The sequence below is a fragment of the Paroedura picta genome, chromosome 3, assembly GCF_049243985.1.
Source record: "Paroedura picta isolate Pp20150507F chromosome 3, Ppicta_v3.0, whole genome shotgun sequence".
NCBI classification, from domain to species: Eukaryota; Metazoa; Chordata; class Lepidosauria; order Squamata; family Gekkonidae; genus Paroedura; species Paroedura picta.
Genome location: NC_135371.1, coordinates 147513068 through 147525621, shown reverse-complemented (window position 1 = coordinate 147525621; position 12554 = coordinate 147513068). Strand labels below are relative to the sequence as shown.

General features: G+C 45.9%; 1 protein-coding gene across 4 annotated transcripts in view; it reads left to right on the top strand.

Moving 5' to 3' along the window:
* Positions 1-12554, top strand: part of STAT2 (signal transducer and activator of transcription 2) — a 33191-nt gene that overhangs the window by 9263 nt on the left and 11374 nt on the right. For all 4 annotated transcript variants that reach the window (XM_077328577.1, XM_077328578.1, XM_077328576.1 and 1 more), the window contains 11 exons: positions 877-969; positions 2984-3062; positions 4379-4464; positions 4669-4817; positions 6226-6384; positions 6476-6568; positions 6952-7011; positions 7146-7166; positions 8442-8535; positions 9665-9727; positions 10852-10935. In XM_077328577.1, coding sequence (XP_077184692.1) covers positions 877-969; positions 2984-3062; positions 4379-4464; positions 4669-4817; positions 6226-6384; positions 6476-6568; positions 6952-7011; positions 7146-7166; positions 8442-8535; positions 9665-9727; positions 10852-10935 — 981 coding nt within the window. The remainder of the gene's footprint in view (positions 1-876; positions 970-2983; positions 3063-4378; positions 4465-4668; positions 4818-6225; positions 6385-6475; positions 6569-6951; positions 7012-7145; positions 7167-8441; positions 8536-9664; positions 9728-10851; positions 10936-12554) is intronic.

Genomic DNA, 12554 nt, shown 5'->3' with positions numbered 1-12554 from the left:
GGTGGTCATGCGGATGCTGCAGCAGCTGCAGGAGAAGACAGACCGTGCTGGGCATATCCCCCTCTGCTCCTTATGGTATAGCATTCCATGGTGCTCTGTCGTCCCTGAAACCTGGTCCCAATGCCTTGTTTCTCATGTGTTTTCTCTTTGTGGGTTTTCTATTGCTGTAATACATTGCTAGAGTACTTCTAGAGCAGGGGGTTTTAACCAGCTGCAGAAACCTGGAATCTGGCAGCGATAAGATCTGTAATGGCAATTTGAAGCCACGCAGGAAAGTGGTGGGCATATTCTCAAATGCACTTTCTGTTCATTTAAAGTGACTGAGAAGCCAGCAGGCTTTTGATCTGCACTCTTTGAAAACTCATTTTGAATCTTATACTGTAGAATTGTTGGGCAAGTTCCATGGCAGACAAGTAGATATGAAAAGGATTCCTTGAAGGAAGAAAAATTGATAACCACTGCTTTGAAAGGAGTCCTGAAATACTTCTTTAGTCAACACGTGATTTAACTGTGGAATTCACTGCCAGTGGAGATGGGGATGGCCATGAGCATAGAAAGCTTTAAAAGAGGGTTAGACGGATTCATGGAGGAGAGGTCCATCAGTGGCTCCTGGCCATATTGATCTCCTTTGACAGAGGCAGCAAAACCTCTGAAATCCAGTTCAGGTAAGCAGCAGCACGGTAGGGCCTTGGCCTGTTTGTTTGTCCTTCCAGGGCAACAGGTTGACCGCTGTGTGAAACAGTTTGCTGGACTGGATTGGTCAGTGGTTTGATCCAGCAGGATCTTCATCCTGCATTTTTACATTCTTACTGTTTTCTTGAGAATAGAAATCTGGCCACCTGCAATAAGTAACGTCCTTATTCCTTCCCTGTACAGACAAGGTTGGAGCCCCCACCTAATTCAGTCTTGATCACTGGCCAGGAAAACAACATTGAGGAACGGCTAGCAGAGATGAGGAAGACAATTCAGGTGAGAGTGTGGGCACTTTAAGGGAAGTCGGGGTGGAGTTTTATTGTGGAGCAGGCTGGAGCCTCTTTCCTAATTGCGGCTGCTTCTGCTAGTCCTGAACAAATCTATGGAGTGGTGAAATCGGCTAGACCAAACAGGTAAGCAGTGTCCAGTCCAGTCAGTTTCCCTCTTTTAAAAGAAACTTGGGGAGGGGAGAAACCTAGTCTTCTTGAAGGCCCTTCTTTTTTGGTTTAAATTCATTGGCCATTGTGCTGCATTCCCAGTGACATCCCTGGAAGTGTAATGGATCTTGAATGCCTTCCTTGAGCTCTTTGCACTGATTTTATTTATGTACCTATTAGTCTTCTACTCTGCTATTCCCCAAAACAGCTCAAGGCATCTTACAACAGGGATTAAAATTCAAGTGGTTCAGTATAATACAGGTTAAAATCTAAAATTTAGTTTAAGAATACAAACTAGTCCAATTGCAAAAACCTCTTCTTACAAAATATTAAGCTTGATTTCTGCCGGGGGGAGGCGGGACGTAAGAAGTGCTGAAGATGCTGCTTACAGGTGGACTTCTGAGCAGGGATCCTTTTCCATTCCTCAAACATTGCCTGGAGTTGCTGTGCAGCACTGTGCCTGCTGAGGTTTCTGCAATGCAGTTGGTGCTGCCATCTCTCCCAGGCATGCAGCTATACAGGACTGGAAAGGGAGTAGCAACAGTGGGTAGACCCCTTTCAAATTGGGCCTGAAATTCACTGTTTAAACCTGATTGAGAAGAGACAGGACTTTGACTGGAGGACTTTGTTTTGAATTGCCCATTTCCAAATTTTTCTCTCATTACTTGTATGTGATGAAAAGAAAAAAGGAAGGAAGGAAACACACTGTTCTAATTCTGTTGAAGCTGGTGAGCTAACAAGGGTGTATGTTTGTTGAGGATGGCATTGTGTGTCTTCTGAAAATTACTGTCTAGGTATAGCTTCATTTGCCCTTTCTCAACTTTCGTACTATTGAGAAACCCCTGAAACATTCTTCAGGCTTTGAGAAACCCCAGAAGTGGCATGATCATGCAGAGTATGGTTGGGAAGCACAGCTGTGTAGAAGAAGAAGAGTTGGTTCTTATATGCTGCTTTTCTCTACGAGAAGGAGGCTCAAAGCGGCTTCCGTTTCCTCTCCCCACAACAGACACCCTGTGGGGTGCGTGAGGCTGAGAGAGCCCTGATATCACTGCTCGGTCAGAACAGCTTTATCAGTGCCGTGGCGAGCCCAAGGCCACCCAGCTGGCTGCATGTGGGGGAGTGCAGAATCGAACCTGGCATGCCACTGCACCAAACTGGCTCTACCTGGGGCCCCTCACCTTCCCACCTCTCCAGGCTCATCATTGGCCATTTTGGGAGGGAAGGGCAGGTTGATGTGACCATATATGGTCATATCATCTGATAAATATTTAACAATTAAAAAAAAAATACATTAACTCCCACCCATTTGGAAAACTCTTCCAGGACCATCAAGAAATCCCAGGGTTTCGCAAAACCCTGGTTTTGAGAAAAGGTAAATGTATCCCCTGTGCAAAGCACCGGGTCATGTCTGACCCTTGGGGTGATGCCCTCTAACGTTTTCATGGCAGACTCAATGCGGGGTGGTTTGCCAGTGCCTTGAGCCGGCTGCTGGGATCAAACTCTGCTAGCCCACCTATTATGGCCTTGCTATCCATTCTGCTAGTTGACAAGTTATCACAGGCAACAATCACTGGTTGTTTGGGACCGCTGTCAGTTAAAAAAGGGTGGCAATAGAGTATAGGTACAGATAGACTGTGTAGGGATTCTGGATTGCAAAATGGAAAAATGTGATAGAATCAGAGGTTTGGGTTCAGTTTAACTCTGCTTGGAGGGAGATGCGCACTGGAATTCACTGAAAATCTGGGAGAATTCTAGAGCATCACCAGATGCCATTTCTGAATTTTCACCTAGAGGTGATATTGACATGTACTTTCATTCTCCTTGACTGAAATGTTCTCTGGTCTGCTCCACAGGGCCTAAAAAATTCCATAGAACAACTTGAGGAAGTACAAGAAACCTTTAACTTCCGGCTTACTGCATTCAAGATACTGGGTGAGGATGGGGATGGGGTGAGGCGGGGAAGCATCAATATGGACGGAGGAGGGGCCCTTCTCTCATAGTGTTCCAGATGTGTTCAGATAAGACACTCTTAACGATTCCTCTTATATTTCTGTGCAAAGTCCTCAGTTCTTCCTAGTTTGATTTCCTGTACACGTGCCTAATAGTACTGAGGAATTGTGCAGTGTCATTGTTTCCCCAAATTTGGGCTTCGTTAACATCTAGGTCGTCCAAAGACATTCACTTTGCAAGATAAATCATACAAATCCCTCCCTTAGAATTTGTATTATTTGTATTATTTATACACATGTAGAATTGCTGAGATGAGAGGTTATTATTGCATGGCCATTTCACAGATTGTGTAGAGTAGCGGTCCCCAACCTTTCTCAGGTCAGGGACCGCCTCCGGACTGAGGGAAGAGCCGACGGCCCGGGTGCTGCAAAAACGTGCACGCGCAATTGCCGCACATGCGTGTTTTCGCCACCAGGTGGCGCTAACACGTATGTGCGGCAACTGCGCGTGCGCGTTTTCGCCACTAGGGGCGCTAACGCGCATACGTGGCAACAGCGCAGATGCGCGTTTGCGTCACCGCTATGCCAGTGGCTGCGCCTTCCTCTTCCCTTCCTTCTTGCAGCCGGCGGGGGAAGGCAGGCGTGGCTGGCGGCGGCCCGGTACCGTGGCCTTTGCGGCCCGCCACCGGGGCGCGGACCGGGGGTTGATGACTCCTGGTGTAGAGGGTTAACTGGTTTTGGCACCCTGACTCCTCTCCCAGCTTACCATGTTCCACTTCTTCCCTCTTGGCACTGGAAACTGGTGGCAAAAGGGCGGTGAGCCACTTTTTGAATCCTAACTCCGGTCTTCAGTTTAAGGGGAGAGATGTTGCTTTGTTTGGTGACTGGTTTGGAGGAGGTCCTGTTCTTTTTCTCCTCTAATGCCCGTTAGTCCTGGGATGGAGTAGCTTCAAAGTAGGTTCAGTCGAGCAGTAAGACATTGCTGGGAGATACTGCTGCAGTTGGCTTTCTGAGCACCCCTGTCCACTAGTCTGAAAATGGTCATGTGTGAACTCACTGTTAGTTCACACAGGCTATTATGGTTTGTGGTAGTACAAAGCAAGGCCACTGCTCCATAACATTAGCGGGTGCTCAGAAAACTCCAGGAAGCACCTCCAGAGAGAAGCATTCTGTTTTCCTCATTCCCTTTTCTAGTTGAAGAGACCCATAACATTGCCCTTAATAACAGTGGCGAGCATCTGCTGGGTCCTTGGAGTTTTATAGTTTTATTTTTAAATGCAGGGGTTTGTTTTCTTGCAGAAAGCGCGATGCCTTCTGATCCTAGTCTCAAGAATAAAAGGAATGAGCTGCAAGCCATGATAAATAATTTGGACTGTCGCCGAAAGGTAAACCTCACCCTTGGCTACAGAAAAAAACAGAGACGAGGTTGGTTTTCTGGGAACCTTTTACTCAAAAATGCAAATGTCCTCCTTCATTATCACTCTAAAATGGACACCATTGAAGCTATTCCCGTGATGTCTTGCTTGCTGCTCCTTGTCCTCAGGATAAGTGGGTTCTGTCTCATCTGGGAACGGTCTTCTTTCTTTCAGGATGTGCTGGCCCAAATCCAGGCACTGTTGGGCCGCTCGGACACTCTGAGGGACCTCTTGATGCTGGAACAATCTTTGTGGCAAGATCGCCAACGGCGGGCGTGTATTGGGGATGTTTGTGATACCAGCTTGCGACACCTGGAGAAGTGGTAGGCATCATTCCTGCCCCGCTCCAGACAGATCCAAGGACCAGTCAGTCCCTTAGCACTCTTGAAAGGGCAGTCTTTGATCTGACCACAGGGAGACACTCCACACTGTTAGACTGCCTTATAATTAAATAAGCACACGTTGCATCTCAACCCTGTTCATAGCCCTTCGTGATCGGATGAATCCCTTCCTTGCAGTGCTTCCTTGCCTAATTTGAACCTCTGCAGGAGTTGCTTCCCTCACACCAGGCTCTCTGTCCTCCCCACTCTCAACAGTGTAAGGGGGTTGCTGTGGATCAGCCTCCCGAATGGTGCGATGCCGGCCTTTTGGCTAGGATCTAAAATAGGGCTATTTAAGGGAGGTTACGAGGCAGCTTGAAAATTATAGGTGGAGACTTAAGCTTATTAGTTAAGCTTTAATTGATTTTAATACGTGATTATTTTTGGATTGTTATTTCTTGTTGCTACCTGCCTTGGGTTCCTGATACTGTTGTGGGGCCAAGGACATAAAATTCCCTAAGTAAGAGAGTCCTTTAAATAAGGACATGGCACCATTCCATGAGCCTAAGGCTAGCCCAGAACACAGCAGAGGGTTCTGGGAGAACTGCTGGTTTGCTGTGAAAAACTGCCTGAACAATTTAAGGTTCTTTTGATCCCAGAGCAGCTTCCGATAAAGGAAGCAACATCTCTGCGTGATTGATTGCTCTTGCCTTCTCAGCTGACTCAAACCCTGCTGTGGGCAGGGTTGTCCAGGGTCTGTATCAGACAGGGTTTGATCAGCCATGATTTAACAATTACTTTGAAAGGTATCCCTGTGACATAGCAGGATTCTGTCTACAAAGCGAGAAAAAGGGAATAGAGGTCCTCTCACACCTACACGCAAACCAGCCTGTAACTTAACATCCATAGCTGGCGGCAGAATCTACTAAGGTTTATTGGGAGGGGGGAACTAATCTGTCCATGAGCTTCCAGCAGCTTGAGAAAAAAGGGTAAGCATAGCTACTACTACTCTGCTACTGCAGAGGCCAGTGCGCAGGACTCTTTCTTGCTTGTGAGTCATGCTCAGGTCAGTCACTCACACAGAAGAACTTAGAGGGGAATTCTTAATTATGGCATGCTGGAGAAGCCACACCTGGGAGCGCAAGAGTGAAGCCCACCTTTCCATTCTAATTTAGACCAAAAAATGTGGAACTGTGATCTAGCTTTGACGTAAGTCAGCTTTGTGTAGCCACTACAAAGGGGGAAGGTCTGGTGTCGTTTAGACAGCCTCCCAAATTATTCTGGTCCTTGCGGCCTTTGCTTGGTCAGGTTTGATGAACGGATCTTCTGGGCTTGGTGTGCTGCTTGTGTTGGGCCCGTGCTCCCCTTTTGGTGTCCCTGCTAGCCTTTGGTCTACTTTGTGTCTTATCAGGTACACGGCCAACGCTGAGGACCTCTTCTATTTGCTCTGGCTGCTACAGACTCTGGATGAGCTGTGTCGAAAGATGTCCTATGAAGGAGACCCCCTGCCACTGCAGTTGGGCCAGTTAAAACAGCGGCTGCAAGAGCAAATTTCCTGTCTTTTAAAAAGGTACGAAGGCCAGGCAAGACATCTGTCGGGTGGAGGAGAAAAGCAGGCACTTACCGTGGTGGCCACTGACCTCTTTCTCCTCTGTCCCCAGTGCTTTTGTGGTGGAGAATCAGCCTAAAATGCCCTTCCCCTGTCGCCGGCCGCTGGTGCTGAAAACCAACAGCAAGTTCTCCGTCCAAGTCAGGTAAGAGAAGCAGCCTCTCTTTGCCCTAGTTGCTTTCAGCTTCTTCACTATTACAGACTACCGATGCCACATGTAGGGGAAGAGTAGTCTTGGACTCCTTGTACCAAATCTTAATTTTATGGTTGGTCTAGACTAGAAGTTCACCATCATTTTGACACTACAATGGATAAGGGGTAATAGAAATGTTGGGGTTTTATTTTTGGGTTTCCCCCTGGTGGAGAAAGCCTGGTCTAGCACAACTCTGCCCACTGAGACCATAGAGAGCTTCTGCCAGTCAGATGGGGCAATACTGACCCAGACAGACCAACAGCCTGGCAAGGCACCTGCATGTGTTGTTTCGTGTGTTGTTCAAATAGATTGTTTTTCACTGTGCTGCTATTTAGGCTCCTGGTGAAGCTGATGGATCAAGACCACAAGATGGAGGTGAAGATTGAGATTGACAGGTATGTTTTCTAGTTGAACCCACTGGCTCTGATTGCAGCAGCCCTCCTACACGTACAAGGCTGGCAATTATAACAGTACAACTGAGGGGAGGCTACAGCATCCGCTGATCTTCTTTCTTTTTAATTTCTTGCAGGGATTCTGCTAATATGGAAGGGTAAGTGACAGCTGGGAGGAAGCAGCGAAGGAAAACTGTCATTTTGTAATCCGGCACAGACCTGGCATGGGATCCAGGGCCCCTCCAGTTTAGCAGAGTGGCAGGGATATTGGAAGTTGGATTATCCAGGACAGGACTAATTGTATCACAGGCTTCCCTGCATAAAGGGAACCTTTGCCACTTGTGGCTTGCAACTCCATTTATTTATGGTTGTGGTCTCCAGCCTGTTCTTGCCTGCACTGTGCCTTCATTGTAATCATTACATTGTTGAATTTTGCAGTACATTCGGATGTTTGCTTCTAGGAGGCCTGAGACCTTTATTTCCCAGTGCTCACGGATTTTGTCATGACTCGTGAGAATTCACAGGAGAGGGGAAAACCTCCTTCTTCCTCTGTGTTCTGCCTCTATACGTCCTTCCCCTGCTACCCACCCTGTGGTCTAGTTGCTCCACTTCCCTTGCCTTCCTCAGTGTACCTGCTCAGTCATCAGTTTGTCTTCATATTTCTGTCATGGCAACATGAGATGTAAGCCAATGGATTTTGCACACAAGATGGCCACCCTTCACCACCCTGCTACCCACCCTGCTATTTAGGTACTAAAGAGAGCCAGGTTGGTGTAGTGGTTAGAAGCGCAGACTTCTAATCTGGCGAGCCGCGTTTGATTCCCTGCTCCTCCCCCACATGCAGCCAGCTGGGTGACCTTGGGCTCGCCACAGCACTGATAGAGCTGTTCTAACCGAGCAGTGATATCAGGGCTCTCTCAGCCTCACCCACCCCACAGGGTGTCTGTTGTGGGGAGAGGAAAGGGAAGACTCCTTCAGGTAGAGAAAAGCGGCATATAAGAACCAACTCTTCTTAATATGTTTAAAATGTACAGATGAATAGATAACAGTTGGAACATTTTGAGCTCTTGGCACTGGGAGATGATGGACTACTTTTGTATTCATGGTTGCTAATTTATACTTATTTTATTGTGTTTATGCCCTTTGACTAAAATACCTGGGATGTCTTATCAAAATTAGAACATTAAAATGCAAAGCTATAAGGCGTTTATTACAAAACATCTAGCAGCAGTTTGAATTGATAGAAACCATCATCCCAATTAAAACTTTGCAGAGCTGGCAATGTACTAAACATAACCCCCCTCCCCAAATCATGTCAGCAATAAAAGTATAGCAACATTAGAACACTGAAAGCATCTGGAAAAATGTTTTTTTTAAGCCAATCACAATCCAGAGTAGTTGTGTTAACACTCTTCTTTCTTTTCCATTTGAAGGTTTCGCAGATTCAACATCTTCTCATCAAACACCAAAATCATGGTGAAGGATAGGCCTCAGATGGAGGGTCTTGTATGTGACTTCAGTCATATTGTAAGAGTCTGGTGGCTAGAAAGCCAACATTGGGAAGTTTGGGAAGGTTGTGGGTATATTGGAGGGTGGGTGGTGGATAGTACTAAGTTTTATAGAAGAAGGGCTGAAAATTAGAACTTAACCAAACCTTAGTTTTGGGATGACCCGGTGGAAGGCCACAGCTTCAAATTTTGGTGCCCAAGAATTGTTCCGTGGCCTCTGGTGCTACCACCAAATTCTAAACAAACTATGGAAAAAGTTTTCCATCCTTTAGTTCGTAAGAAAAAAGAAAGGAATGATTTTGAAGCTGAGAGAAAGAGAAAGATGGGGAGAAGAGAGCTGGTCCACTGCATTATGAGGCTCTACAACTGCCTAGCTAGAGAGAGAGGGCGATGGAGGACGGAACTCTAGGCAGAGTTTTGCCGTAGCCTCTTAAGATACACAGGGAGGGCCAGCAGTAAAAACTGAAGTACACGTCTAATACGTTGAAATGTCATTGTTCCAAAAAAAGTTAAGAAGATTTTAAAAGGAAGTGCTGAATGTGTGTAAATAGTTCCAGTATTCTTGCATTCCTTGGCAGAATCCTGGAAGGCAAGAGGAGATATTCTTCTACATCACCATGGCTTTTCCAATGTCCTTCACTTATGGAGGCTTAATCTGAGGGCTAGATGTTGGGTGCAGTAGTTGGGCTCACAGTGTAATCCACTCTGTCTTTAGAGTCTGAATGCTGATTATGGGCTGTATACCCTGTGGCACCGTTCGTGCTAGATGAGGCCCAATTACTCCTTGCCCTTCCCTGCCCCCTCCCCCCGCTCTTGCTGACTTTTTTCATATGGAGAAGGAATTTTGCTGGAGGGAAGGTAGTTCTTGATGGAGAGGTCTTAACTCCTGTACAGTTTCTTTTGGAATGATTTGGTGCATGACTCTCGTTCAAAGAGCGCTCAGTCATAATCCAGCTCCCTTGCTTGAATCTCATGAACTTCCACCTGGATGAAGGTGTCCCTTATTCATGCTGCTGCAGTCATTTGGGCTACTCGTGGACTACATAAATTGAGAAGCACAAGAATAGCTTTTCCTGGTGCTAAGGAACTAGAGCCCACGTGTTTTGTGGCTTCCGACTGTCCGTGATTCTTTTCTGTTCTTTTGGCAGGTACTGAAAGAACAAAGAAATCACGGCTTGGGTAAAGGCAAAGGTGGTAAAGATGCCAGTGAGGTGAGTTTGCCTGCTAGAGAAGCATTAGCCCCTAGCCTTTGTTTTTGTGTGTTGGGAGAATACGGGATATATGGGCCAGTACTATGGTAGGGTGAAGGGTTGTATCCTGTGCTTGTTTTGGAAAACTTAAGTATTCTGCTTCTGTACATAATATGTCCATCCTTTCGGTGCAGTAGTATACTTGGGTGGGGTGGTGGTGGCAGAAGTATCCAAAGGATAAAGGGGCTAGGGGGATACCCCAGCCTCTCTGATCTGCAGACTTCAAAGCACAGTAACAGTTATGGGATTTTCATGCATGGAACATGAGCAGATTGTGTGCCTTTCTTGTATGCCCAGGAATATGCCAATTGCCATTTTGGGATCGGGAAGCAAATTTCTTCCAGGCCAAACTGGTCAGGGATTCTGGTTGAGGGGAGCATCATCTGGGCATGGAATTGGGGTCACTGTGGGGAGGCAGGGAGTTAGGAATTTCCTGCATCCTGCAGGTCCCTTCCAACTCTAAGATTCTACAGAGCTTTTCCACTTCCAGGCATTATGTCATGTAGTTAGTATCTCTTCTATATTTTATCCTGTATTATCAGGAAAGTAGCTTTCAGATTAAGAGCAGTGTACATTCTTATGGCTAGCACTCAGTGTGCAAATCTGGTATATCTTTCTGGCAAACTGAGGTAAATCTTAGATTTGTGCAAACATGTAAAAGGAGGATCTTGGAATTAGCACCCCCACACTCCTGCCATCGAGCGACCAACTTCTGCAGACATCAGAAAGAAACCCCAGCTGACATGTGAACATGTTAGAAAATATAGTAGCGATTGGCTATGAGGGTGGGGGGAACTGGGCAGGGAGGAGAAGAAAAATAAATGATTGGGTAGACTTGCAAGACATGGGGTCATTCACAATCAAGATGGGAAAAGAACTGTATTTTATTTAATTACATCTATATCCTGCCTTTTATCTATGGAACCTACAAAGGGTACATACATCAAGGGGTTATCTGTAAAGCTGCTGGTAAGATCGTTTCAGGAAGGTTGCTGCATGGGGTCCCTTCAAACCGTGCCCTCAGTTAGCAGGCAAATGTCACTTGAGTGTGACTCCTCTCCTCCCCCCCCCCTTCTTCATTGCAGGGATCATTGCCTGTTACAGAAGAGCTGCACATCATCACGTTTACACTAGACTATTCCTACCAAGGTCTGAAGTGCCATCTTCAGGTATGAGGACCACGAATAGGAGGGAAGGCTCTTGGGAGGGAGGCAATGCTTTTTATCCGCTTTGTTGCTTGAAGGTTGTGTGGCACGTAGGCAATGATGTTTCTAGCTGGGGAATACTGATATACTTGAATCCTGCTAGGGGAGTTGGTTTCTGATTACTTGTGAGGCACCAGGCTCACCGACATGCTAACGTTACTCTTCTGCTAGAGTTGCCACCTCTTTTCTGCTTTTCACCATGTGATAATGTTGAGTGTTCTGCTTGGGAAAGGTTTTTATTTCTGCCTGTCAAGTAACTACAAAACAAAAAGTTGTCAGCCTTTGTTGGCCATGAAATTCAGCACCTGTGAGCACAGGGATAGCCACAAGCATCAATGGCTTTAAAAGGAAATTAGATTCATGGAAGATAATTGAGGTGACTATAAAGGGAACCTTTGCAGCCAGAGAGTATTATTGTTCTACAAAGTTCTACAATAGGAGCAGACAAAATTCTGTTTTAAGTGAAGATTCATGTTCACGCAGACATGTTCTTATGGCACAAGTAATTTTACCCAAGTAAATCAAGGAACAAGGGGTATAAAATTAAATATAAAACACAAGAACTGGCACAATTAGCAAAACTATTATGTTTTAAGCCACGGAGAAAGGCTTTGACCAGATATATTGCTCCTTCCTTCATTTTGGCATATTTTTTCCAAGGTATCCCAAGTGTGGAAAGTATCATCTTTATGTTGGTTGTTCTGGGTTCTTTCAGGGTCTCTTTAGCTATGAACACAGTGGTAACTCTCTGAATCTACAGTGTGAAATAGAAGTTCAAATATAAATAAACTAAATTAAAAAATAAAATATATTCAAGGCTCAGCTAGATGCTATTTTTGCAAGCCAATGCATGGCTCGTATTGATAAATTTTATCTCCTTGAGGAGCAGAATACTGTTGTGGCTACAGAAAAGTAAAACAGCAGGAAAATATGGGAGCAAAGGATGCTCATCCTAAGTATGTGTCAGGGTTTCCTGCACATTAAGTAGCCAGAGAGTAAATACAGTTGGTGGTGGAAGGTACCATCAAGTCACAGCTAACACATGGCAGCCCCATAGGGGTTTCAAGACCAGAGATGTTCAGAGGTGGTTTGCTGTCTCCTGTCTGTATGTAGCCCTGCTTTTGCTTGGTGGCCTCCCATGCAAGTACTAACCACAGCTGAACCTGTTTAGCTTCTGAGATCTGATGGTATCAGGCTAGCCAGAGCATCTGGATCTGCTCCTTTAATCCAGCATTATATGGTTCAGGGCAATGTCGTTTCCCAGTCCAACTGGCTAGTGATCCCTGGCTCCAAAGAATTCTGCTTAACCAGAGCCTTCTCTGTCCTGGTCCCCACCTGGTGGAACGAGCTCCCAGAAGAGATCACGGCTCTAACAGAATTAAAACACTTCCGCAGGACCGGAAAAAGGGAGCTCTTCCGCCATGCATCTGGTTGAGGTCAACTGGGCCCCCTGAACCTCCCTCGCAGGAATCCATGCACCTGACTTGTACAACCATGGTCCTGTTTGATTATTAGTTACTGTTATAATAATAATGTTATTATCATTACCATTGTTATTTGATTCTATGCATGGAGTATGTAAA